The 25,942-nt window shown below is 53.3% G+C and overlaps 1 protein-coding gene across 1 annotated transcript in view; it reads left to right on the forward strand.

Moving 5' to 3' along the window:
• LOC123347263 (arf-GAP with SH3 domain, ANK repeat and PH domain-containing protein 2-like) overlaps window positions 1-25,942 on the forward strand; it is a 105,977-nt gene that overhangs the window by 25,133 nt on the left and 54,902 nt on the right. Inside the window, exons 4-10 of the mRNA XM_044984667.1 lie at window positions 4,170-4,244; window positions 9,373-9,422; window positions 9,530-9,659; window positions 17,133-17,218; window positions 17,692-17,767; window positions 19,269-19,355; window positions 20,804-20,904. Of these exons, the coding sequence (XP_044840602.1) occupies window positions 4,170-4,244; window positions 9,373-9,422; window positions 9,530-9,659; window positions 17,133-17,218; window positions 17,692-17,767; window positions 19,269-19,355; window positions 20,804-20,904 (605 nt within the window). The remainder of the gene's footprint in view (window positions 1-4,169; window positions 4,245-9,372; window positions 9,423-9,529; window positions 9,660-17,132; window positions 17,219-17,691; window positions 17,768-19,268; window positions 19,356-20,803; window positions 20,905-25,942) is intronic.

The following is a 25,942-nucleotide window of genomic DNA, read 5'->3' on the forward strand; positions in this document are numbered from 1 at the left end:
GTGAAGACAAGGAGCTGTGAAGCCTGGGAATACCCTGGTCAGAAGGGAGAGAGCTGCAGGTCTCCACCCAAAGAGGCAATGGCTGGGGAGCTATCAGCCTGAGAGTGGGTGCCCTTGCTGAACCACAGAGGGGAAATCCAGGTGCAGCCGCCCTGAACCACAATCTCTATGGTGGCAGCAGTGGTGGGATCTCTTAACAGTGTCAATTGCATAAATGCCAACAGCAGCAAAAGCAAGTTACTTAGACAGGAGAGGCACAGAGAAAAAAGCCTCAGTGGCCTTTCTGAGGAAAGGGACAGTGAAAAGGGAAATGGGGAAAATGAATTACGAACAACTGAAGAAAAATCTATTGTTGAGCTATGCAGAGAAAGGGAGATTAGCCCTGAAGATAGAACAAAATCATACTTAGTTGATTTGCTGTATTCTAATGACCAGTCAAGAATGGTCCACGTTCACAGAGAACCTCCAGTCGACTGACAGAGGGCCCAGCAGACAGGGAGAATTTTGGAGCCAACACCCTGGAGAGAAACAGGGAAGAGGCTGACAGTCAGCTACTGAGTTCCATCCAGACCAAGGCCACCACCGCAAGAGGAGTGCTGGACAACCAACAGCTAGAGCAGGAGAAGCTTCAGCTGGAGAGGGACAGAGTGCATCTGGAAACCTAGAAGCTTGCAGACCTAGAGCAAGAGAGAGCAGTCTGGGACCCGCAGCAGTGCCAGTAAGACCAAACACCAGCGCCAGTAACAGCACTAGAAGAGAGAAAAGGACAGGGAGCATCAATATCAGATCAAGATGGAGAAACTGTGGCAGCAGAACCATTTTCCAGTAGGTGGAGCCAGATACCATGGACCTGTGCCCATGGGTGGCATAGACTCCAAATGACTTCCTCACTATATGAATTAAATAAGCTCGGACAGGGGGACATGGTAAGGGACCTGGCTCCACTGCTTTCTGGGCAAAGGCCCTGGACATCTTTACCCTTATGGGAAGACTGTAAAGATTATGATAATTGAAAACAAGCTTTGTGGCTGAAGTTTAAACTGACCCCTGAATCATATTGGAGAAGGTTTTGGGCAGTTCAAAAGAAAGAGAACATAACCTATATAGAGGCGTCAGCTCAATGGGGAACTGGTTGGAGGGTTACCACAGTCCATGAGGCCTCTGAGTTAATGAGTATAGAACAGCGGTTCTTAAAGTATGGGCCACGCCTCCCAAGGGAGGCATGGGAATGTGTAAAGGGAGGTGCAAGCTCTCTGTATGTATGTATGTATGTATGTGTGTGTGTTTTTCCAAATGCTTTCCTGAAGTGGGCAAAGACCAATGTAATCAATGGACCAGGAACCCATCAGCTTAAGCCGAATCCCACAGATATGCTGTCTTCAAAAGAAGAGAAAAGCCTTATAGTCTGGTCAAGTGACAAGGAACTGCAGCACAAATGTTCACAAATGCCAGATGCAGACTTTTGGTTATCGGTGGGATCTGAGTTTCGTGAGTTAGCACATGGGAGGTCTTAAAGCCCTCGTTCCTTTTTCAGCCACCTAACTCTGCGAATCAGCATTAACTGCAATTCCAAGTATTGCTCCTGGCTTTCTGCTGAAGATGACTTACATCTTTTCCTTCCTACACAGCAACCCCAAAATCCATTACTTTGTATAGTGAGGAAACAAACACTCTCCTCCCATGGATAAGATAGGACTGGTGGATATTGTACTGGATTAATAAACCATTGTTTGGTGTCATGTTTCCAGAAATGTGTGCAAAGTTTTATTTTTGCTGCTTCCATTTGTACTATTTTTAACTTAAAATTAATACTTCTGAAACTCATACTGATCTATAACTGATCAAATCCTTACAAGTTACCACCAAAAATGAATAAAAAAGTATCTGTGGCAATTGCACTGTTCTCTGTCTCTGAGGAGAAAGCAAACAGGTGTCCTAGGGCAGCTGGTCTGTGTTGGGAAAGGCAATTAACTAGTGAGCTGAATACCCAGAGTGGCTCCCCTTACAGTGGGATCGAGCTGACCTGCCCTGAACTGAGACAGGCTCCTCTCCCAGGATTTGATTTTTCCAAGTCCATTGGCGAAGTTAAGCCCAGTGTCCTTTCTCGCAAGTATTTAAAAGCCTGAGTTAGGCCTTCCAACAGTCGTGAGATTTAGAAACATAAACAGGTTCTTTCACTTTGCCTTCTGCTTTTGAACCTGTAGGCTGCACTCAGGTCATGTTGCCATGCTTTTCTCCACAACAAGGAGGACTAGAAACTTCCTTTTGTAATGGAAGCTGATGGTCTCACCTATTCACATGACTCGAGGAGCTGGGGCTTTAAGAAAACTAACAAAGATTGGAAGAGACACAAGCTGAAGCGCTGTGTGGGTAATGGTTTGTATGGGGCTAAGTGCTTTGGGCTACATTCACAAGGGGGACCTGGGCATTGCAACGCCAACTCCTAGGCACCCAGCCACCTTGTGGATTCCTCAGCCCCAGTTAGGTACTCCATGCCTGGAGAAGCGGGGAGCCTAAGAAAGGGTTGCTCAGGTGCCAGCATGCTGAACGGGGCGCCGCTTGGGCCAGCCAGTGGGAAATGCGAAGGAGTGGCAAAAAGAATTAGGCCTCTGCTCACAAAAAATGATAGAGGCAGTGCTGTGCCCAGACCACTCATCTGGGATGGGAGAGCTCTGGGTTCAAATCCCCGCTCCAGATCAGGCAGATTTGAACCTGGGTCTCCTACACCCCAGGGAGTGCCCTACCACCGGGCAATTAGGTATTAGGGGCGGAAGGCTCTGAGTATGCCTATTGGATTGGGCCCCAAGGACAGCTACATAGAGAATGTCTCATTTGACACTCCTGCTAGGGCTAGGCATGAGCAAGGGTGGCGAGCTGCTCAGCACTGTCATCAGGACATGGGCAGTTTTGCGCATGCTTGTTGGGAATGTAGGGAATATATGTAGCAGCTGAGCAGGGGTTTTGTGAATGCCAGTGGTGCCTGCATGTTGGATGTGGGCCCCTAAAGGGCAGGTAGGCATTGAAATCCCCTTGTGAATGTAGCCCTTTGGGACAGGGGCTGGCTCTTATTATGTCTTTGTACAGCATCTAGCACAATCAGGCTCTGATTGTGGTTGTAGACTCCAGATTCTTCTGAAATACCAATGATACAGAGCCTGATCCTCCTCACCTGTGTAACTCTGTCAACTCCTGAATTACACTGCTCAGAATCTGCTCCCTGCTTGGAACAAACTTGTAAGGGTCAGAGTTTTAAGGTTTTAATTGCATTTGGAGTTAAACTTTGGTTGTGGTTTGGTATTATTGGGGTATCTGATATATTCAGAGAGTAGAATAGATGGTGAAATGACTTAATCTCCTTTCCTTGCGGTGTTTGTCTTGTTTAAAAAATCCTGTGCATAGTGATAACTGAAAGCGAATGAGGTTTCCTGTCTGGGAATTAGAGCTGGCATGTGACCTCTCTAGTTATGATTGGCTAAATGTATCCATTTTAGAGGCCCTTGTTTAGTTGCTTATAACTTGGTCAAGTTTCATCTTTCAGGCTGGAATTTTCCAGCTCTGGTTTCTGTCTGAGGGCTTTTTTCTCTTTCAAATATGAGGAAAATTGTTTTTTTGAGAATTAAGAAAATGAAAAGTAGCCAACATTTTTGCCCATATCAAACTCTTTCTCTGTCTGAACTGCTCTGGAAGCTCTGTGTTTGGGGTGGGACAGACATATGCGTTACAGAAGGCTGGTGAAAATCCCCTTGGATTTGGTTGTGGGAGAATATTTTCCACCCTGCCCTTTGCCCATGCACACGTGCTTATCCCTCACAACCTCTGAGCTACCCACACGATGTGAGGAACCAGCAAGGGAGTCTCAGCCCCTGTTCCACATGCCTGAGAGCGCGTGGGATGAGACAGGGCTCCTCCTGACACCTCCACACCCTGCCTGCTCCAGGTAGGGTGGAAGTGGCTGAGTTTGTCCTCCAGCTGCAGAATCAGAGCCCAAGGGAAAACATGGCAATCAACAGAATTTGTAAGACAAGTGCTTCCCCAGGGAGCCATGGTCCAGGAGGAGAGCACTGAGGGGGATCCTCCTGAAGGCTGCCAAGTGGGTGAGACCTGCTGCCTGGCTTTGTGCTGGGGGCTCTCACAACGCAGGCTTCAGGTTCTCTCTCCTTTCTTTCCAGTTGCAGAGCTTGTCTCACAACATTAACTTTTCCCTGGACTCGCTGGTAAAGAGAGACTTAAAAGAGCTCAAAGGGGTGAGTAGATGCTGAACGGGCCTGTCAGGATGGGCCCTGGGAGAGGGGCTGCACCAGCTGAAGGATGTTCCCTGCTCCCCCCCACCCCTTTCACTAGCAGCAGGCAGTAGCAGTGCTAAGAGCTGGGTTCTGAGCTCTGTGGGTGCAGCTGGGCCCAGCAGTGCTCCTGAGCCCTCCAGAAAACTCCATCTCTGTCTCCTGCCGCTGCCGCTCTCCAGCCTGCTCCAGCCTCTGAGCAGGATGCAGGCATGGATGTGATTGACAGCAGGGCAATGTCCCCACCCACCTCTTCACTCCTCCCCCTTCTCTGACCCAATTTGCCTACAGCTCTTTGGCTGAACCAAGGGGTGTCATGGGAGTCCCCCGGGAACAAAAGAACCTGTTTACCCCCAAATACTTCATAGCTTCCCATCACATCACCGCATGAGCACCCCCTATGGCCTCCCAATCAGTTCCCTCACCTTCCTGCACTGAGTGTGCATGGCCTCCCAGAAAGCCCTTCCCCTGGCGACTGTGTCCCCCCATGGCCTCCCTTTGAGCCCCCGGGCGAGTGCATGTCCCCAGGGCCTCCCAGGGAGACCCTGTTGAGTGCATGTTCCAGGGTTGCCAGCCCTCCTGGTTTTGCTGGCAGTCTCCCGGAATCAGGCTCTATCTCCCAGAGGATACTGAAGCCAAACCGGGAGATTTTAGTCCAGCAGCGCAGCGAGGCTAAGGCAGGCTCCCTGCCTGCCCTGGCCCCATGCTGCTCCCCAAAGTGGCCAGCATGTCCCTGCAGGCCCTGGGATGGGGGAAGGGAGTCTCTGTGCACTGCCCCCGTCCCGAGCGCCGACTCCGCAGCTCCCATTGGCTGGGAACTGCGGGGGTGGTGTCTGCAGTCAAGGGCAGCGCATGGAGCCCTCTGCCCCACCAGAGGCGCAGGGACATGCCAGCCGCTCTCAGGAGTGGCATAGGGCAGGCAGGGAGCCTGCCTTAGCCCTGCTGCACTGCTGCCCGGGAGCCGCCCGCGATAAGCGTTGCCCAGCCTGCACCCCAAGCCCCTGCCCCACCCCTGAGCCCCATCTGGCACCCAAACTCCCTCCCAGAGCCCACACCCCTCACCTCCTCCCACACCACTGCCCCAACCCTGAGCCCCCTCCTGGAGCCAGCACCCCACACCCCCTCCCACACCCCAACCCCCTGCCCCAGCCCTGAGTCCCTCCCAGATCCTGCACCCAAACCCTTTCCTGCACCCCAACCCCCTGCCCCAGCCCACTGACAGTGAGTGAGGGTGGGGGAGGGCGAGCGATAGAGGCGGGGGGGGGGATAAAGAGCAGGGCATGGCCTTGCAGAAGGGGCGGTTCAGGGCCGAGGCATAGGTGTTTGGGTTTCTGTGACAGTTGGCAACCTTAGTGTCCCCATGCCCCCCCAGGAAGCCCTCAAGTGAGTGTGTCCCCCATGATCTCCCATTGAGCCCCCAGGCGAGTGGGTGTTCCCCATGGCCTCCTGGGGCACCCCCAGGTGAGTGCATGTCCCCTGTGGTCTGCCAGGAGCACCCCCAGGCGAGTGTGTGTCCCCCATGATCTCCCATCGAGCTCCCAGGTGAGTGCGTGTCCCCCCATGATCTCCCATCGAGCCCCCAGGTTAGTGCGTTTCCCTCATGGCCTGCCAGGGGCACCCCCAGGCGAGTGTGTCCCCTGTGTTCTGCCAGGGAGCCCCCAGGCGAGTGCGTGTCCCCTGTGATGTGCCAGGGAGCTCCCAGGCACGTGCATGGCCCATGGTCTCTCAGCGAGCCCCACTGTGAGTGCATGGCACACAGGGTCTCTCAGTGGGGCATCCCTGGGCGAGTATGCACCTCCTGTGACCTCCCAGCAGGTTCTCCCCTGGGGTGAGTGTGCACCTCCCATGGCCTCCCAGCAAACCCCTGCACCCTCACCAGTCAAATCATGCCCTTTGTGGCCTTCCCCAGGCAAATGTACACCCGCTGTGACCTCTCAGTGGGGCCTCTTTGGTACGGCCTTTGGCCTCCTCACCCGCCCTCCTCTGGTGTTTCCTGCCCACCCCATGTGGTCTCTAACGTGCTCAGGGAGCTCACCCCACTGTGTGTTTGTGTGTCCACATGGTGGCAATGGGTGTGTCTGGGTGTGCATGGCTCTCCTAGCTTCATAGATTCCAAGGCCAGAAGGGCCCAGTGTGATCATCTCGTCTGACCTCCTGTATAGCACAGGCCAGAGAACCTCCCTGAATCAATTCCTCTTTGAAGTAGAACTGAACTTTTAGACAAACATCCAATTTTGGTTGAAAAATTGCCAGTGCTGGAGAATCCACCTTGACCCTTGGTACATGTGTGTAAGTGTGTGTTGCTTTCAGGTGTGCTGCTCTGTATTGATATATGTGTTTGCACGTGCCCATTATTAGATGAAGATGGTAAAATTGTTAACGATGCAGAAGAGGTAGAAGTGTTCAATAAATATTTCTGTTCTGGGTTTGGAAAGAAGCAGGATGATGTGCTTGTGTCACATGAGGATGAAGAAATATCTTCCAAGTCCACTAGTAACTGAGGAGGATGTTAGCAGCAGCAGCAGCTAGGGATAAATATTGCCCCCAAAAGGCCTAAAAGTGTTGACTGAGGAGCTCTCTGGCTCACTGATGTTAATTTTTAATAAGTCTTGTGTATACAAATACCTTCTCTGACAGGGGCCGTGACTGAATTTTGTTCAGGCTCCCGGATCTTGATACACCTCTGGGAATCCCGAGCACAGAGGCTGAGATTGCCCTCACAGCAATCCCAGGGGGAGGCCAGGAAGAGGCATTTGCTAGGATCTGGAACAGAATGTTAATAGCTGGGCGGAGGGATAGCTCAGTGGTTTGAGCACTGGCCTGCTAAACCCAGGGTTGTGAGTTCAATCCGCAAGGGGGCCATTTAGGGAACTGGGATAAAAATCAGTCTGGGGATTGGTCCTGCTTTGAGCAGGGGGTTGGACTAGGTGGCCTCCTGAGGTCCCTTCCAATCCTGATATTCTATGATTCTAGCTGTGGGATACTGGGACAGCTAAGCAACATTGTGGCCCAGGACTCCACTGAGAGCAAGGAAACTAGGCACTGCTAATAGGTAGTAGGTTTCAAAACTCTGCAGGGAAACTGAGGCATGGCTGAAAGGTGATGTGTCAGAGCTCCCCTGGAATGAGGGTGACTCTGGATAGTAAAGAGTGCTGCCAAATAATGATGCTTGGCAGAATGTGGGAAAAGCCCTAGACAGGTGTGAAGCAACCACTGGGTGGAGTCTTGAGGTTAAGGAGGGAGAAAGTTGCCCCTTAATCTGTGGTTTCACATTGGTCAGTGGAGGTGGAATTAAACCTGAGGGGGATGAGGGAAGCAAACACACTTCACCTCACCCCAGGGGGGAATTGGGAACTGACCTATAATGTTGTCATGAAACTGTGTTTTGGTGTGGTGATTGGAACTGTTTATCTGTTTATTGACTGACTGGCTGTATGAAGTTTAAATTAATAAGTAGTAAAGCAGATGTGCTGTCAAAATGGGGGAGGGTGGGCAGAACATCGTTGGAGTACTTGTTATGTACCTCTGCTCTGTTCCCTTTTGAAAGGGGGAGAAAAGTGATGATTTGGGGGCGCTGCCCTGGCGCTGACAGCTCTGCCAGGGTATGAGGGAGGTTCCAGATGTCAGCCCCGCACCCAGCTGAGTGCCAACAGGCGATGTAAGTAACGCAGTGTCTGTGTGGACACTGTCGCCCTAACTACATCGACCTAAATGCTGTGCCTTTCGTGGAGGTGGAGTTAAGTGGATGCAGTGGGTGACTTACATCAGTGGGAGCACCACTGCACTGCAGTGTGGATGCTGCCTTACGTTGACCTAACTCTGTAGTGTAGACCGGGCCTAAGTATAAACAGCGTAGAGTTGATATATTGAATAAAATGTGTGTGTGCATGTGCGTGTGTTGACTGCTTCACAACTGCTGTCTGCCCCTGAAAGAGCTGAAGTGTAAAGCAGAAGCTTCCTGCTGTGGGGTGGAGTTCTGGCAGAGGGGTGTCTGAGTACAGGGGAGTCTGAAGGGTCAGCACTGCACCCAGAGGAGCTACATGGCTGGACAGCAGGTTCCAACGTTTGGGGGTTGCCAGCTAGAAAGTCTGTGGCCTGAGAGTGTGCTTAGGGACCCGGAGATTCGGGCAGTGGCTGGGCTCCATTCAGGCTCCAGGAGCTTGAAACCCCCTGGAAACCCACAGCACAGCTTGGATTCCCTCACAGCAATCCTAGTGGGCAGCCAGGAAGGGGTGCTAGCTAGGATCTGTGACACCTTCCTGGGGAGAAAATACCAGGTATTACAGGGCTCTTTAACCTAGGGAAGAAAGGCAGAACAAGAACCATCAGCTACACGCTGAAGCCAAACAAGCCCAATTTGTAAGCATGAGAGTGATTAGCCATTGGAACAAACTCCGAAGGGAAGAGGTGGATTCTCCATCTCTTGGTGTCTTCAGATCCAGACTGGCTGCATTTCTGGAACATTCTTTAACCAAACACGAATTACTTGGCTCAATGCAGAGGTAATGGGGTGAAACTGAATATCCCGTGCTAGCCAGGAGGTCAGCTTAGATGATCCAATGGTCCCGTCTGGCTATAAAATCCTTGTGTGCACATGTGTGTGAACATATGTCTGTGTGGCTCTGGGTCTGTGTATACACATGTGTGGGTCTGTGTGTGTGTGCGTGTTTGGGGGGTGTTCCTGTTTTAGCTTTCGTGCACGCTGCATGAGCAATAGGGGAACTCACTCTTAGCGATGTGCAGAGTGAGATGACACAGATTCTCCAGCTGGTGAGTGTGACAGTTTCACTCCAGCAGCATGGCGGGGAGTGGGTAGCTGTAGAGAGCACTCTGGTGTTCCCTGCACAGCTTCCAGCCCCTGCAGGTTCAGAATGACACGTCCATAGGATACCACTACCCGGGACACACAGACCAAGCTGACTTACTAGCTGGGCAGCTGACGTGGCCTTAACAAACAGGCTAGAGTGCACATTTGGGCCCCGACTGGGCAGGCTAGCAGTGTGCGTAGAAAGCTCTGCCATGCCAGGGGTAAGGAACAGGGGGCGTATTGCACAGGGCGATTGTCACTAAGCACTTACCCGTCTCTTACCAGGACTTCAAAAAGCCTTTTGACAAAGCCTGGAAAGACTATGAGAATAAACTGTAAGTTGACCTGCCCCCTGTCCTGTTTACTCAGGCTCACCGGGAGCCGATTCTAATAAAGCCTGGCCGGAGGGAGCCTTTCAGGGTGTTTTTTCCCTTTCTTCAAGCACAAAGATTGAGAAGGAGAAGCGGGAGCTGGCGAAGCAGCACGGGCTGGTGCGGAGCGAGGTGGTGGGAGGGGAGATCGCAGAGGAGATGGAGAAGGAGCGCAGGATGTTCCAGTTAAACATGTGTGAGGTAAGGGGGGGTGGGAGGGAGCACCAGCATCACAAGCACCTAGAGCAATGACCCTTTCCACTGAGCAGCACTGGCCTCTTCTCCGCAGCTCCCACCAGCTGTGAACTTGGAAGTCACAGCCATGGGAGGAAAGGTGCAGAGTGGCTCGGGGGTGGGGAGGGGAAACTCTTGAAGAGGAAGACCCCTAATTCTCACATCGTTGTGGGGTTTTTTAACTCCAATTGAATGTCTTTGTGGGGATTGTATCAAGGCCTCTTCCACTGCCAGCCAGCCTAGCTCCCGGTGGCTGCTTTTCAGCTTCTTGCGTGTCACAGAGATGTTTCTAGTGTTCATTTTTGACCAGATGCCTTGTTTCCTGTAGTCTGACACCTTGTTGAATTTACAGAAATTACAATTGTGCCCATCCCCTCTCCCTTCCCCATGGGCAGCGGGTAGAAGAGGCTAGGAGATGCTAAGCCTCCCCAAACAGGCGGGTGCTGCCAGCCCGTGTCTTTGGAGCCCTACCACCAAAAAGGTCCCATCGTCTGGCCCATGTTCTGCCCCAAGGCCCCGTTGTGCTCGTCCTCTTCCCCCGTGGCCCCGCCTGCCACTCATGCCTCTCCACCCGCCGAGTGGTGGGCAGGTAGGGGGGCGGAGAGGTGTGAGCAGTTGGTGGAGGTCTTGTGGGAGGGGGCGAAGAAGCGCGAGGGGTGGGAGGGGGCAGAGAGGGGTGGAGTGGCCTCGGGGGAGGGGGCCAAGCCTCGAGGCAGAGCAGGGGGCAGGGCCACGGTCTGGACACCAGTGGCTCCCCCACACTTCTTGGGAGCATCCAGCGCTCACGCCCAGCCTCCCAAATGTGGGAGTCGTGTGCTGCCCACGCCCAGGCCATGTGCTGTGTCCCGCCCTTCACTGGGTACAAAGCCCTTGCTATTCCTGACCTCCAAACAGCTGCTTTGTCTGACTCCTGTGCTCCTCAGACCTTGTCAGCTTTGCCCAGCGCCTCATTAAACACCCCCAAGCCTCTAGTCCCTTCTGAGCAGTAGCCAGGTTCCACTGTAGCTACAGCCTGTCCCTTCCCCTTAATGCTCCCTGCTGCCTCATAAATGTAACCCCCTCCTTGTTAAATGCTCTCCTCCTTCCCCACTGAGTCCCTGGAGTCCCCAGTCTGGCTGACCCTGCGTGGGGAACTGGAAGCATCCAGAGACAGCCCCCGTGGGGCCCTGGGTATAGCCTTTGTCCTAGCCATCTAAATGTAGCGTGGAGGGGTCAGGGAGCATGCTCGGTGCAATGGAACGTTCAGTGAATTTACAAGCAAGTAGAGAAGCTCCTCTCATGGATCAGTAACTGGTTAAAAATAGGAAACAAAGGGTAAGAATAAATGGTCAGTTTTCAGAATGGAGAGAGGTAAATAGTGGTGTCCCCCAGGGATCTGTGCTGGGAATAAATGGTCAGTTTTCAGAATGGAGAGGGGTAAACAGTGAGGTGGCAAAATTTGTAGATGATACAAAACTACTCAGGATTGTTAAATTCAAAGCAGAGTGTAAGAGTTACAAAAGGATCTCACAAAACTGGGTGACTGGGCAACAAAATTGCACATGAAATTCAGTATTGATAAATGCAAAGTAATGCACATTGGAAAACATAATCCCAGCCATTCACACAAAATGATGAGGTCTAAATTAGCTGTTGCCACTCAAGAAAGAGATCTTGGAGTCACTGTGGATAGTTCTCTGAAAACATCTGCTCAATGACAGTCAAAAAAGCTAACCAGATGTTAGAAACCATGAGGAAAGGGATAGATAAGAAAACAGAACATATGCCGTGATATGAATCCATGGTACACACACACCTTGAAGACTGCTCCCTGCCCCCCCCATTCCGGCACCATTGGCTGGGTGCACAGCTGGGACTACTGCTCATCCAGCAGTCCTGGATCCAGAACTATGCAGGGACCCCCAGGCAGGGTACCAAGGATCATGTGGTGTCCCCATTCCCTTGAGAAAGAAAGAAATCCCAGGGAGGAAATCCCAGCCCCGGGGTCAGAGAAACTCCATCAACAGGAACAGGCACAGGGCATGGCCTCTCTGGGTCCCAGGGTTGCCAATATTCTAACTTCAGAAAAACAAATACCCTTGCTCCACCCCTTCTCCGAGGCCCCACCGCTTCTCTGAGCCCCGCCCAGCTCACTCCATCCCCCCTTCCTCCGTTGTTTGCGCTCCCCCGACCCTCACTCATTTGTGGGGCAGGAGGTTGGGGTGCGGGAGGGGGTGAGGGCTCCGGGATGGGGCTGGGGATGAGGGGTTCTGGGAGTGGGAGGGTGAGGGTTCTGGCTGGGTGTGTGGGCTCTGGGGTGGAGCCAGGAATGAGGGATTTGAGATGAAGGAGGGGGCTCCAGGCTGGTCAAGGGGTTGGGGTATGGGAGGGGGTGTGGGATGCAGACTCTGGGAGAGAGTTTGGATGGGGGAGGGAGCTTAGGGCTAGGGCAGGGGGTGTGGGGCGCGGGAGGGTATTTGGGTGTGGGAGGAGGCTCAGGGCTGGAGCAGGGGTGTGGGGCGCAAAAGGGTGTTTGGGTGTGGGAGGAGGCTCAGGGCTGGAGCAGGGGTTTGAGGCATGGGAGGGTGTTTGGGTGTGGGAGGAGGCTCAGGGCTGGAGCAGCGGGTGTGGGGCACAGGAGGGTGTTTGGGTGTGGGAGGAGGCTTAGGGCTGGAGCAGGGGTGTGGGGTGTGGGAGGGCGTTTGGGTGTGGGAGGAGGCTCAGGGCTGGAGCAGGGGTTTGGGGCATGGGAGGGTGTTTGGGTGTGGGAGGGAGCTTAGGGCTAGGGCAGGGGTTTGGGGCACGGGAGGGTGTTTGGGTGTGGGAGGAGGCTCAGGGCTGGATCAGGGGTTTGAGGCATGGGAGGGTGTTTGGGTGTGGGAGGAGGCTCAGGGCTGAATCAGGGGTTTGAGGCATGGGAGGGTGTTTGGGTGTGGGAGGAGGCTCAGGGCTGAATCAGGGGTTTGAGGCATGGGAGGGTGTTTGGGTGTGGGAGGAGGCTCAGGGCTGGGGCAGGGGGTGTGGGGCGCGGGAGGGTGTTCGGGTGTGGGAGGAGGCTCAGGGCTGAATCAGGGGTTTGAGGCATGGGAGGGTGTTTGGGTGTGGGAGGGAGCTTAGGGCTGGGGCACGGGGTGTGGGGCGCGGGAGGGTGTTTGGGTGTGGGAGGCGCTCAGGGCTGGAGCAGGGGGTTGGGGCACGGGAGGGTGTTTGGGTGTGGGAGGAGGCTCAGGGCTGGAGCAGGGGGTTGGGGCACAGGAGGCTGTTTGGGTGTGGGAGGAGGCTCAGGGCTGGAGCAGGGGGTTGGGGCACGGGAGGGTGTTTGGGTGTGGGAGGAGGCTCAGGGCTGGAGCAGGGGGTTGGGGCACGGGAGGGTGTTTGGGTGTGGGAGGGGGTTCAGGGCTGGAGCAGGGGGTTGGGGCACGGGAGGGTGTTTGGGTGTGGGAGGGGCTCAGGGCTGGAGCAGGGGGTTGGGGCACGGGAGGGTGTTTGGGTGTGGGAGGGGCTCAGGGCTGGAACAGGGGGTTGGGGCACGGGAGGGTGTTTGGGTGTGGGAGGGGCTCAGGGCATGTACAGGGGGTTGGGGCACGGGAGGGTGTTTGGGTGTGGGAGGGGCTCAGGGCTGGAGCAGGGGGTTGGGGCACGGGAGGGTGTTTGGGTGTGGGGGGGGCTCAGGGCTGGAACAGGGGGTTGGGGCACGGGAGGGTGTTTGGGTGTGGGAGGGGCTCAGGGCTGGAGCAGGGGGTTGGGGCACGGGAGGGTGTTTGGGTGTGGGAGAGGGCTCAGGGCTGCAGCAAGGGGTTGGGGTGCAAGAGGGGGCGCAGGGTCCGGGCGGCACTTACCTCAGGTGGCTCCCGGGAAGCGACTGGCATGTTCCTCCAGCTCAGGAGCGGCCAGGTGGCTCTGTATGCCACCCCTGCCGGCAGGCGCCACCCCCACAGCTCCCATTGGCTGTGGTTCCCGGCCAATGGGAGCTGTGGAGCTAGTGCTCAGGGGCCCAAGCTGGCGGGACATGCAGGCTGCTTCCTGGGAGCTGTGCTGCAGAGCAGAGCAAGGAGCCTGCCAGCCCTGCTGTGCCGCCAATCGGACTTTTAATGTCCTGGTCAGCGGTACTGACCAGAGCCACCAGGATCCCTTTTCAACCTGGTGTTCTGGTCAAAAAACAGACATCTGGCAACCCTACTGGGGCCCTAAGGCCTGGGCTACGAGTGGGGTGGTTCAAACTAAGATACGCAACTGCAGCTACGCTATTGGCATAGCTGAAGTCAAAGTATCTTGGTTCGGCTCACCTGGCCGGCCTCACGGCGGCGAGCCAACCGCTGCAGCTCCCGCATCGACTCCGCTTACTCCTCCTGCCGAGGTGGAGTACGGGCGTCGATTCGGGGATCGATTCATCACATCTAGACGAGATGCGATAAATCAATCCCCGATGCATCGAACATGACCCGCCAATCCAGCGGGTAGTACAGACGTACCCTCAGACACTGATGATGTCCCAGGACCAGGGCTGGTGCTACCATTAAGGTGAACTAGGCGGTTGCCTAGGGCGCCAAGATTTGGGGGTGCCAAAAAGCGGCGCCCCCAATTTTTTTTTTACAGCGGTTCCTCCCCGGGCGTGTGGTCGCTGCTCCACTTCTCCCACCTCTCAGGCTTGTGGCACCAATCAGCTGTTTGGCGCCGCAAGCCTGGGAGGAGAATTAGAGTGGGGGCGACATGCTCGGGGAGGACAAGGAGCAGAGGTGAGCTGGGGTGGGGAGGTGCTGCATGGCTCCCCGGGGGGGGGAGCTGCTGCGGGAGGGCCTCAGGGCAGGGGGGGCGGGGAGCTGCCGCAGGGCTGGGGGGGGTGCAAGGTGGAAGTTTTGCCTAGGGCGTGAAACTTCCTTGCACCAGCCCTGCCCAGGACCCCAGAGGGCTACCTGCAGCATTGCTTGGAGCACCCTTTTCCTGTGCTGATCTGGCTGCCTGCCCCAGCTCCCTCCTACCCCCTCCTCATTCAGTCTGACTCCCATCACACAGTCTGACTCCCAAGTGGCCCCCAGGCTCTCTTCCTTCTCTCCCTCCCCCTGCTCTTTTCTCCCCTCCCTTCCTCTCCCCTATAATACTTGTAAGCGAAACAGCAATAAACTAAGCCAACCAACCCTTTCTCCCCTTCCCCCACAAAAAAAATTGAAAAAGAAAAGAACTGAACTGAAAAAAACCCGTCACCCAGAAGGGAAGAGAAACCCCAGCCCTGCCATGCTGTTTGCTGCCCAGCACTCTGCTCCTGTCTTCTAGCCCTGCCCCTCCTGGGCTGGGTCTGTCTCTCTTCCTGGTTTCATTTCAAGTGTTGGGATTCATGTGTGAGCGGTGGGTGGAGGTGGAGACCTGTGCAATACTGGAGGTCAGACTTGATGATCTGGGTGGTTCCTTCTGGCCTTAAACTCAGTGACTCTCTTTTTTTGTGTGGGCTGGATGCTCCTCATGGCTGGGCCTGTCTCCTGCTGCCACAGTGCACCTCATAAGAAATACAGTGCATTCAAAAGGCTGGAAAGTTGGTCAGTATTGTTAAAATTACTTAGCTGTCATTGACCTCATCCCTGGAAACACCATTTCTGCTGAAACTTTCCAAAACTATTGAGCCTGAGGCATATATTCGGCATGAATAAATTCAGCCCAACTTGTTCAAGTTTGGCATCGTTATAAGCAACTAAACCCAGGACGTGTTAGGTAACTTCCATACAGTAGTTGCTACCATTAGAAAGGAGCAAGCTTGTATCCCTGCTGGACTGGATGGGATTCAAACCAGCCAGACAGAGGCAAACAGGTCTGTAGCAACACCCTCAATCATCCATTCCCTCATAAGAGTGAGGGGGGGAGAGAGGGGGAGGCTGCTTTCTGGAAAGATGAGTTTATTAACTCACGTTCCAGCCACTTTGGAGCCCATACAGGCTGGGTCTCCCTTCTCTGCACACAGGCAAAATCTCCCACGCACTCCTAATCTCAAACACACTGTCAGCCACACTCTCTTCTAAAAGGGCCAGCTCCCATTAGCCAAATGCATGCAACAGTAAAATGCAACAGTAAAAGAAACAAGCACAGCATCCACATTCACTTCTAATTACAAGGTTCTGCAATGTAAAGTCATTCCAGTAGTTACTTCAGAGTCCTTCCACTAATTGTTATACATACATATTTAAGCCTTCAACACAGACCACTTCCACATTAACTACAGGAGTAACTGGGGCCTGTATGTTGTTGTTCTCTATGCTGGACCGTCCGATAGGGAGCCACAACACACACACAGGCAGTGGGTTACACACATATTTGTGAGACAGTAGAACACTGGGCCTCAGGATTCCTGGTTTCTATTTCTGGCTCTGAAAATAGATTGTGGTGTAGTGGTTACAGACTGGGTAGCTAAATGTAATACCACCTGTTTGGGGCATCTCTGGGGTTTGAACCCAAGACCTCTGGATATAAACACCTGAGTCACTGACACCAGACCTTAAGAACCAGACCCGTCCAGTACGGAAGTGTTGCAGGGTCATAACATTCTATATGTGGTCTAGCTTCTAGAGAGTAACCGAGCCACAGTGTGTTAGCGTGGGATACACAAGAGCCTAGTTTGACATGCATATTCTGAGGTGTGTGGCAAAGTAAGTGAGACTTGGCCTTCTAGTATGAGCCCTGGGTTAGCATTAAATGACCTCACTCCTGTTCAGTGAATCTCTGTGAAAGCTTGACTCACAATAAGAGCTGTGAAGAGCACAGAAGTGTTAATAGGAGCTAGTGGCAGGGCCGGCTCCAGAGCCCAGCGGGGCAAGCACCCGCCTGGGGTGGCCCTTTCCCGGGTGGGCGGCAGGCTGGGCCAGCAGACCTGCCGCAGTCATGCCTGCGGGAGGTCCACCGGAGCCCCGGGAGCAGCGGACCTGCCGCAGGCATGACTGCGGAGGGGACGCTTGGCCGGCGGCTCCAGTGGACCTCCCGCAGGCATGACTGCGGGCGGTTCGCTGGTCCCGCGGCTCGGCTGGACCTCCCGCAGGCATGCCTGCGGCAGCTCAACCGGAGCCGCCGGACCAGCGAACCGCCCGCAGCTCCAGGAGGCCCAGCCGAGCCGCGCGACCAGCAGACCCTCCGCAGTCATGCCTGCGGGAGGTCCGCTGCTCCCACGGCTCGGGGGCGCCTCCCGGGCATGATTGCTTGGGGCGGCCAAATTTGTAGAGCCGCCCCTGGCTAGTGGAATAGCTGGGGCTAATCTCCAGGCTTACAGATCAGTGCACCATCTACTAGGCTACGTTAGGCAGTCTTTGCTGGTCTCTGGCTCGCTTCCCAGGAAGTCTATAGCTAGCACAGAATGGCAAGACTGCAGTAGTGGGAGCCAAAATCATGTTATTCACAAGTCATGGCAACATGGAGGGTGATAAGTAAACAATGCAGAACCCAGCAGGTAACAAGAACCAACTCCTGGGTGTGTTTTCCCCTCAGTATCTGATCAAAGTGAATGAGATTCAAACCAAGAAAGGAGTGGACTTGCTGCAGAACCACATCAAGCATTGCAATGCTCAGTTCAAGTAAGAGTGATCGGTCGTCTTTATTCCCTGTCCTCCCTGTGTTTGCCGGGTCCCCAGTTTAACTGAGGAGACCTAGGCATTGATTTATTTTGCAGTGAACAAGTATCCTGCAGTCACCCTCCACCGGTGTGGTAACATGCTCAGCTTCCTCTCCCTCTGGAGATGGTGTAGCCGTAGGGCTCTACGGTTGTGTCTGTCCTGCAAGTTACAGGACGTGGAACTTGCGTTTGACAGTACAATACAAGGCAGTTAGAGTGCTGGCTTCCCACTCCTCCATTTGTTCTCACTGGTTATTATGGGAATCTGGGGGGTCCTGATAACGATAAGGTGTGTGAGGTCAAAGGGTTAATAATGACACAGCAAAGCAAAGGTCTAAGGACTGCAATGCACAGCGGCATGTTGTTCACAGGCAGCACTGCCAATGCTAGGAGCTTTAGTTCAAACCATTCTCTCACATTCGCTTCTCCTGTTAGTTTTTTTCAGGAATGTTTAAGGGCAACCGAGACGCTTAAGCAGTTTATAGAGAAGCTCACCCCTGAGCTACAGAGCGTGAGTATGCATCATAACGCCAGCTCACCAGGGACCAAGGCAAGAGGGGGCATGGGCCCTGCAGGAAGAATGTCTGCCCCCTAAAGTCTCTTTTTACCCCTAAGGAGGCTTCCCATATGTCCAGCTTTTCTGGGTCATGACCTCGGTTTTGGTCCGCCAATCTCTGTTAGGGTAGATTTTTAAAATATTAGTAATTGTCCAAGATTTCTCCCCCTCACCCCCACGTGGGGGGCTGACAGCTGGGGCTGCAGCCTCCCTGCCAAATACCCCAACCCCTTTCCCCCTCCCTCTCCCCCCAGCACTCGCTCCTCCCCTCTCCAACAATATCCTCTTTTTGGGAACCTGAAATACGTTAGTCCTACCCCTAAGGAAGTAGAGAAGGTTTAAAGGTGAAGTGGAAAGTTCCCAGGGCTTGATAGCTAGGATAAGGACATACAGCTCATGAAAAGATTTTGAGGATGCTACTATATACTCCATGGTCCTATCATCTTTTTAAAGCGCTGCTTTTGTTATATCTCTCTGATGAGGATGAGGTTGCAATCCTCATTTGGGTGCAGTACTGATCTTTAGTGCTGAGCCCTCAGTAACACTGCAGGTAATTCTGGAGTCTTCCTTACATGCTTCCCTCGCAGTAGTTTTGAGTTTAATAGATATACAGCTGGCTGGTTTTAATATTTTGCACGGAGACTGACTTCACCAGCCCAAGGTGGGTTCTCCAGAAACGGCTCAGTGCCAGTTCTTTTAACACTCTTGGTCTCTTTACATTTGTAGCACATTAATACAAACAACATTTTAAAAAACTCTCCAATACATTGTCTCAATACAATCTATTCACAATCAGTAACTTGAGGAATGGAGAACAAGGCATAATACACAGCACTTGCAGTGTCCCTTAATGCTATAAACACACAAACCCTTCAGCTATGCGTCTGCCCTACAGGCACATTGAAAATTAACTCTCATTTTCTGGCAAACTGAACTTTTGATCCCGTTGACTGCTTTCATTACTGACTCATCTCAAGAGGTGACCATATTGAGCTTCAGACTTCTGGATAGTCAATGCCTGGTTCAGAAACATAAACAGCTGTTGTAATGATGACCTGTCCTGAGCAAACATTGTTTATATAATGCAGCCAAACCATAGCCACTATGCACCCACCAGGCTCCATTTGTCCTGGCTGAGGAGCACTGAGGAAACACTGCTGTTCCCTCCACCTGCAGATAGCTCTGCCCAAGCTGCTTTGGAGGAGATGGGATTTTGGAGAAGCTTGTATTAGAATAGTACATGCCCTGTGCCATGGTGCTGCACAGGGTGAGACGACCTCAGCCTGGCCTGTGTTTTCAATATGGTGCTTCCCACAGGAATGGGAACTCATTTGTTATGTAGTGTGGGAGAGAAATGCCTGTCTTGCCTAAGAGAATAAGTGGGATGTACAGACAGAAGCAAAGTACAATCCAGCTCCCCTGCTTGAGTGAATCACTGTGGTGTGATGCCTTTCAGATGAAGGTCAGGCAGGACGAGGAGAAGCAGCAGCTGTTCTCCCTCCGAGATCACCTGAAAACAGCATTACAACTGGAGCAGAAAGAGGTAAAGTGTGTCCCCCTTCCTAGCCGCTGCCATTACGGCTGCCTGGTGGAGTATTCATGGGGAGCAACCAATCAGAGCAGTCACTCCGGTCCAATACTGTGCGTTGCACAGCATCCCTGGAGCCCATGCAGGGAACGATGCATGTGCAGGGTGGCAAGTCCATCTCGTTCCTGGCTATGAGCTGAGCCCTGTGAGGTGGGCTCTGCCCCCACACCCCTCCAGGAAGCTATGGGGCCAAAGGGAAGCAGCTCTCCTTGCTCAAATCCGGAGGGGCCAGGGGGATGGTGAGGCCTCTGCTCTATCCATGGCCCTGCAGAGTTCTCCTTTGGGGGCTGTGGACTGGATGTTGTGAGTGAATTTCATGTGCCTGGAAGGTGCTGGAGTTACAGCCCTGGGGACTGGAGCCCACTCTTCCCAGAGCAGCTGGGGAATGGGAAGCGGAGGGCATGTTTCCCTCACCCCTCCTGCTGTCCCGGCAACATGCTCCTCCTGTTCCACACAGACCCAGCTGCTGGAGATGCCTGGTTGTCCCAGGGGAGTAGGTTGAGGCTGAGGTGTTGTCGTGGTTTCTCCCTGTTGAGTTTGCTGACTGCCTCCCTCTCCGGGGCAGCCCGTCCTGATGGCCTCACCCAGGGCAGCCCGTCCTGACGGCCTCTCCTGCAGCCCTGGCAGTGCCCCCTTTGCAGGCTCCCTGGGGATTGTGCACATGCCAACGGGCAGCGCAGTCTGGGGCATGCAGCATCCCCAGGCTGGGCCATGCCAGACTGCCCTAGCTGTGGGAAGTGGGGACTCCAGAGAGAGGGCACGAGCCCAGAGGGAGCAGCAGGATCCCCTGCCAGAGGCTGTGGGAAGACAAGGAGATGAGGGGGCCCAGGGAGACTGGAATTGGGGGAGGAGCCCTCCAACACCCCTCTGGTAAGACTCCCACCTACTCCCTTTAGCATTAAGCACCCCACCAATGACAGGAGCTCCAAACCTGACCACTCGCGTACCCAGCACGCTGGCAGCCTCCCCAGGGCTCACTCTGCCACAAGGGGTCTGTTCTGGTGGTGTCTGTGTGATGTGGCCATGTCCCCTCCCACACACCCCACGGCCACAGAGAGCGGCTAGGCAGAAACCGCTTCCGTCACTACTGCCCTGCAGTGGTTTGGAACCAGGGCCGGGCTCCCTCTCCTTTCTGTGCCCAGCCTGGGAACGGGGCAGTGCTGTGGAGTGGACTGAGTGATTTGTGGCTTTTTGTACCACTCGGGTCGGTCTGTGATTGCTCCCTGGGCAGGGCACTGCTCTCTGAGTTTGGTTCTTGCAACATTTGCTGCACTCTGTATTAACATCACATCTCCTCCCTGGATGGGACCTGTCTAAGATGCCAGTCTGGAATATCCCGTCAGGAGGAGTCACCCTAGGGAGAGATGGGCATGGGCTAACAGCTATCTCTTTCTGTCGACTAGGACTCTGCTAACAAGCAGCTACGGTACAACATGCACCAGTTGCAGGGGAACAAGCAGTATGGGACCGAGAAATCGGGGAACCTCTTTAAGAAAAGTGACGGGTAAGTGCAGATCTCACTAGTCTGTAGTGTAGACATTAAGGATCTCCAGCGCAGCCCCCTCAGCTGAGTTACTAGGCTGTTCTTGATACTGTGTTTCCCTCACAATGAGTTCATTTTGGATCAGACGGGAACAATGCTGTGTGCAATGAAAATTATGGGCAGCAGCATAAACAAAGGGGAATGAGAAATAACATGGGGGGGGGGGTTCTAGTGACAATCTGCATGGGGGCTGGGCTTAGGGATGGCAGCACCGTGTTCCCAGGAGCATTCACTGCAGAATCCCAAGCTGAACCTCCTTTGGTTTTTTTCTACCAGTTCCAAGTCTTTCCAGGTCCCTTTCCTACCCTCCCCATGCTCAGTGGCATGACACTCTGCCCGGGTTAGCCTCCCCTGCACACTTCACTAATGTCACTCCCCCGCAACATTAAGGAAGATATTAAATGATGGAACAGTGATCTTCCTGCACAGATCTCAAAGCCATTCACGGGAGCTCAGTACCATGATCCCTCTGTGACAGAGACAGGGCCGGCTCCAGGCACCAGCCGAGCAAGCTGGTGCTTGGGGCGGCAGATTCCAAGGGGCGGCTTCCCGCCCAATCATATTTTTTTTTTTTTTTGCACTTCGCTGCTTCCGCCACCCCTACAGGTTTTTTCTTTTTGGTTTGCTGCTCCTGCTGCCCTGTAGGGGGCGGCGGCGCGGAGGAGAGGAGCTGCTGGGAGCGGTGTCAGGGCTGCAGCAAGCCCGGCACGGCAGCCCGCATCCTTCCCTGCCCGCCCAGCAGAGCGGCGCGGAGCCCTCCCAGCAGGCGGCGCGGCGGGAGGGGCCGCATGGCGAGCGCCCCGCTTAAGGAAGCCCTGGCGCCCCCTTCTCTCTTTCCCCCCCCCCCACTAGCTGGGGTGTGCACACCGCTGCCCGGGGTCTGCAGGGCTGGGAGTCCCCCTGCACCCCCCGCCCCGCAGGTATTTTTTTTTCTTTTGGGTTTTTGTTTTTTTCTTCCTTTCACTGCTCCAGCCGGCCGGCAGGTTTGTTTCACACCCCACCCCATTCGTTGCTCCGGCCGACCGGCAGGTTTCCCACCCCTCCCTTTGCTGCTCCGGCCGGCAGGTTTGTTTCACGCCCCCTCCCCCTTCCCCCCGCTGCTTTGTTGCTCCGGCCGGCAGGTTTGTTTCATGCCCCCCCCCCATTGCTCTGACCGGCCAGCAGGTTTCCCGCCCCCCACGCCCCACCTTTGCTGTTTCGGCTGGCTGGCAGGTTTGTTCCCCCCCACCCCTTCGCTGCTCTGGCCGAGTGGCAGGTTTGTTCCCCCCCCCTTTGCTGCTCCGGCCCCCGTGCAAGTTGGTTTGTTTGTTTGTTTGTTTTGTTTTGTTTTGCGCTTGGGGTGGCAAAAAAGCCAGAGCCGGCCCTGGTCAGAGAGGCCAGGGAAGACACAGGGCAGTGAAGGGGCCACAGCTGGTGGATGGCAGAACCAGGAATAGAAGCCAAGTCTCCTGTGCCACTGCCTTATACGCAATGGGAGGGAACACAGGGCAGCTGGGATGCTAAGAGACGCGTAAGACGATGGTGTTCCAGATCAGGGCTGGCTGCACCTGTCCCCACCTTGGGTCTCCAGATCTGAGGCCTCTAGCTTTCACTTCTGTGAGTGGAGTCCTGTGATTTCCCCCACTCAGACCGGGTCCTTGTTTTCCAATCACATTTGACTGCAGTAGGAACCTGTGTTTCTTCCCTTGGGGAGCTGTGATGAATACAGTGACCCAAACTGTTCCTGTTGTCTACTGTGAACAGCAGTAACAGCTTAATGAGAGAAAAGGATTTTAAAACAACAGTAGGCCTACACATGACTCCTGCTACTATAGAGACCTCTTTCTTCTTCAAGTGATGGCCCCTATATGGATTCCAAAGGTGTGTGCACATGTGCATCATGTGCCAGAGCGGGAACAATTCTGTAGCAGTGTCTGTTGACCCAGATGTGCATCATGCATTGTCCTTGTATCCATAGCCAAGGTTATAAGAGGTTGTGTGCATCGACTCCACTTCAATTCCCTCTTACCGTCACATGGGCAGAGTCGGAACCCCTGTTCCTCTGCGTTCTTAGCCTAGCTAAGAGAGTTGATAGTCTGTTCTGCCTTTGCGTACATAGTTACAGATAGTATTTTTCTTGTTTTTATAATGTATTGTAATTAGTTAGGTTTCCTTTCAGACTTCTTCTCCCGTTGGGGGAACTTCCCCACCTGGGGACTATGCCCTGGCAAGTCAGCTTCAAAAACTGCGCTTTGTGCCCGCGCCTCTTCTCTGAGAGCGACAAGCACCAACAATGCCTCTACTGCCTCGGCAAAGCCCATGCTGTGGCCCACTGCACCATCTGCCGTTTGTTCCCAATCCGAACACAGGAAGCCAGGGAACTTTGTCTCTGTAAGGTCCTCGTGGAAGAGGCTATGTGCCCATGTATGTGTCTATACTGCCGCCGCCTGACAAGCCCTGCTCTGACCATAAGAAGCACAGCCATGGGCATACAGACAGATCCCAGTCTGGGACTGCCCCTAAATGCAGCATTGCCTCCCTGAGCCAGGTCCAGTTGGTTGAGAAGTCACATGTCAACTTGGCTGCTGCAGCTCCCAAGTAGTCCAGGACCGAGAACAAAGAGAAACACTGCTGCATTCACCGGTGCCGCCACCAACTGCAGTCACCGCTCCAGCAGCGTTGTCACCGCACCCGCCGCTTGCACTGCCGGGATCCTCCAGTCTGCCATGCACAGTCCCCCACACACCCAGCTGCCTGGAACCGAATTCTTTCAGGATGTAGTCCACATCAGGTGTTATTGTTTGATGATACGATGTATCTAGTGTGGGATGGTAGATGACAACTAGGGGTGTGCAGTCAGAGGGTTTTTTTTCCCTCTACTGAAATAGATTCTTCTGGAGTATTTGGGTGGCTCATTCAATGATGCAATATGCTTCTCTGATGGAGTGTCTTTGTTTAGTGAAGGCGGTTTTAAGTGTGTTTAGGTGTGTATCCTGGACTTTCTCACGGGAACATATTCTGTGGTATCTGATGCTTGGCTGTAGATAACCAATTTCTTTGCATGTCTGGGACTGTTACTGGATCTCTGAAGGTAGATGTGGTGATCCATGTGTTTCTTGTGCATAACTGTCTGTAGGGTTCCATTGCTGAAGCTAATCGTGGTGTCCAGGAAGTTGATGCTGGTGTGGGAGTGTTCTAGAGAGAGTTCAATGGATGGATGGTGGTTGTTATAGTTGTGGTGGAAATCTTTGAGGGAGTCTAAGTCATCTGTCCAGAGGATGGAAATATCATTGATGTATCTCAAGTATATCATTGATTTTGTGGGGCATTTTTCCAGAATAGTCCATGAAGAGAAACACCACAGACAACCATATACAAGAAATCCATGGATTACCACCCCTACCTTCACAGATCCTGTAACCACCCCAAACACACCAAGAAATCGGTTATCTACAGCCAGGCACTCAGATATCACAGACTATGCTCCGAGAAGAAAATCAGGGATACACACCTTAACACATTTAAAACTGCCTTCACGAAGCAAGGACAATCCACCAGAGAAGTAGTTTGCATCATGGAACTGGCCACCCAAATACCTGGGTAGAACCTGCTTCAATACAGAAAAAGAAAGAGCCTTTGACTGCACACCCCTAGTTGTCACCTATCACCCCACATTGGAATCCATATGAGGTATCATCAAACAGATACAACCCATATTTGATGGGGACTACATCCTTAAAGAAATCTTTCTTGAACCCCTTTTCTGGCCTTCAAACCTCACTAAGCTCATCATCAGAAGCAAGCTCCCCACGGATCATGACACAACAACTCAAAGCGGCACCAGACCCTGCCAGAACAACAGATGCAAAACCTGCAGACATGTCTCCATTGCTATGATGATTAATACTCTCCACAACACACTTTTCAAGTTCCATGGGACCTACACATGCCTATCCCAACGTGAAGTGTATCTCATCCACTGCATCAAATCCCCCAAGTATGTGGCTGAAGCCAGACAATCACTGTGCTCTCAAATTAACTCTGACAAAAAAATGAAAAAAGACAAAAACACCAGATCACATGCAGGCAAACACTTTTTCACAAAATGCTCACTCCACATCTGACCTCTCAGTCCTCGCTCTCAAAGGAAACCTGGACAAAACCTTCAAAAGATGAGCCTGGGAACTTAGGCTACATCTACATTACCGCCTATGTTGGCAAAACATATGTCACTCAGGTGGGTGAATAAACCACCCCCCTGAGCAACATAAGTTACACCGACATAATCACTGGTGTGGAAAGTGCTATGTCGGCAGGAGAGCTTCTCCCTCTGACATATCTCTGCAAATGGCAGATGCTGGTTTTATTATGCTGATGGGGGAGCTCTCTCCCATTGGCATAGAGTGTCTTCACCACACGCACTGCAGCAGCGATATATGCGTAGACATGGCCTTAAATTCATAACTCTCTGCTTGACATTAAAAATCATGGACTTAACAGAGACTCTGGATTTATGGTCTATTACAACAATTTGTAACACACCCTGCTACCTACTAACCCTACATTGTCATCCACTGCAAAGGTGCTAATTGGTCACTTCATTTTAAGTGGTCTCCTACAACATGTGAACCCCTTTTGCTTAACAATCTGTTCCACCTTAGAATTGTAGAAATTTAGGACTGGAAGGGACCTCAAGAGGTCATCTAGTTCAGCCCCCTGAACTGAAGCAGGACTAAGTATTATCTAGACCAGTAGTTCTCAACCTTTGTGGACCCAGGGCCCATTTGTAAATGTTTATGCCCTGTCGCAACCCAGTAAATAGTTTGGGGGTAGAGGCCCTCGGGTGGTTTCAATTGGATCTTGCCCTCGGGGGGCTTGGATCGTGCTCAGCACTCACCCCAGAGTGGTGGCTCCTGCAGCTCCAGTGCTGTGGGGTTGGCTGGACTTGGCTCTCCGCTCTAGGCATTGCAATCTCAGGGGCTGCAGCGCTGCTCAGGTTTGGCCCTGCTCCCTGACTGCT

Source organism: Mauremys mutica, chromosome 13 (assembly GCF_020497125.1).
Source record: "Mauremys mutica isolate MM-2020 ecotype Southern chromosome 13, ASM2049712v1, whole genome shotgun sequence".
NCBI classification, from domain to species: domain Eukaryota; kingdom Metazoa; phylum Chordata; order Testudines; family Geoemydidae; genus Mauremys; species Mauremys mutica.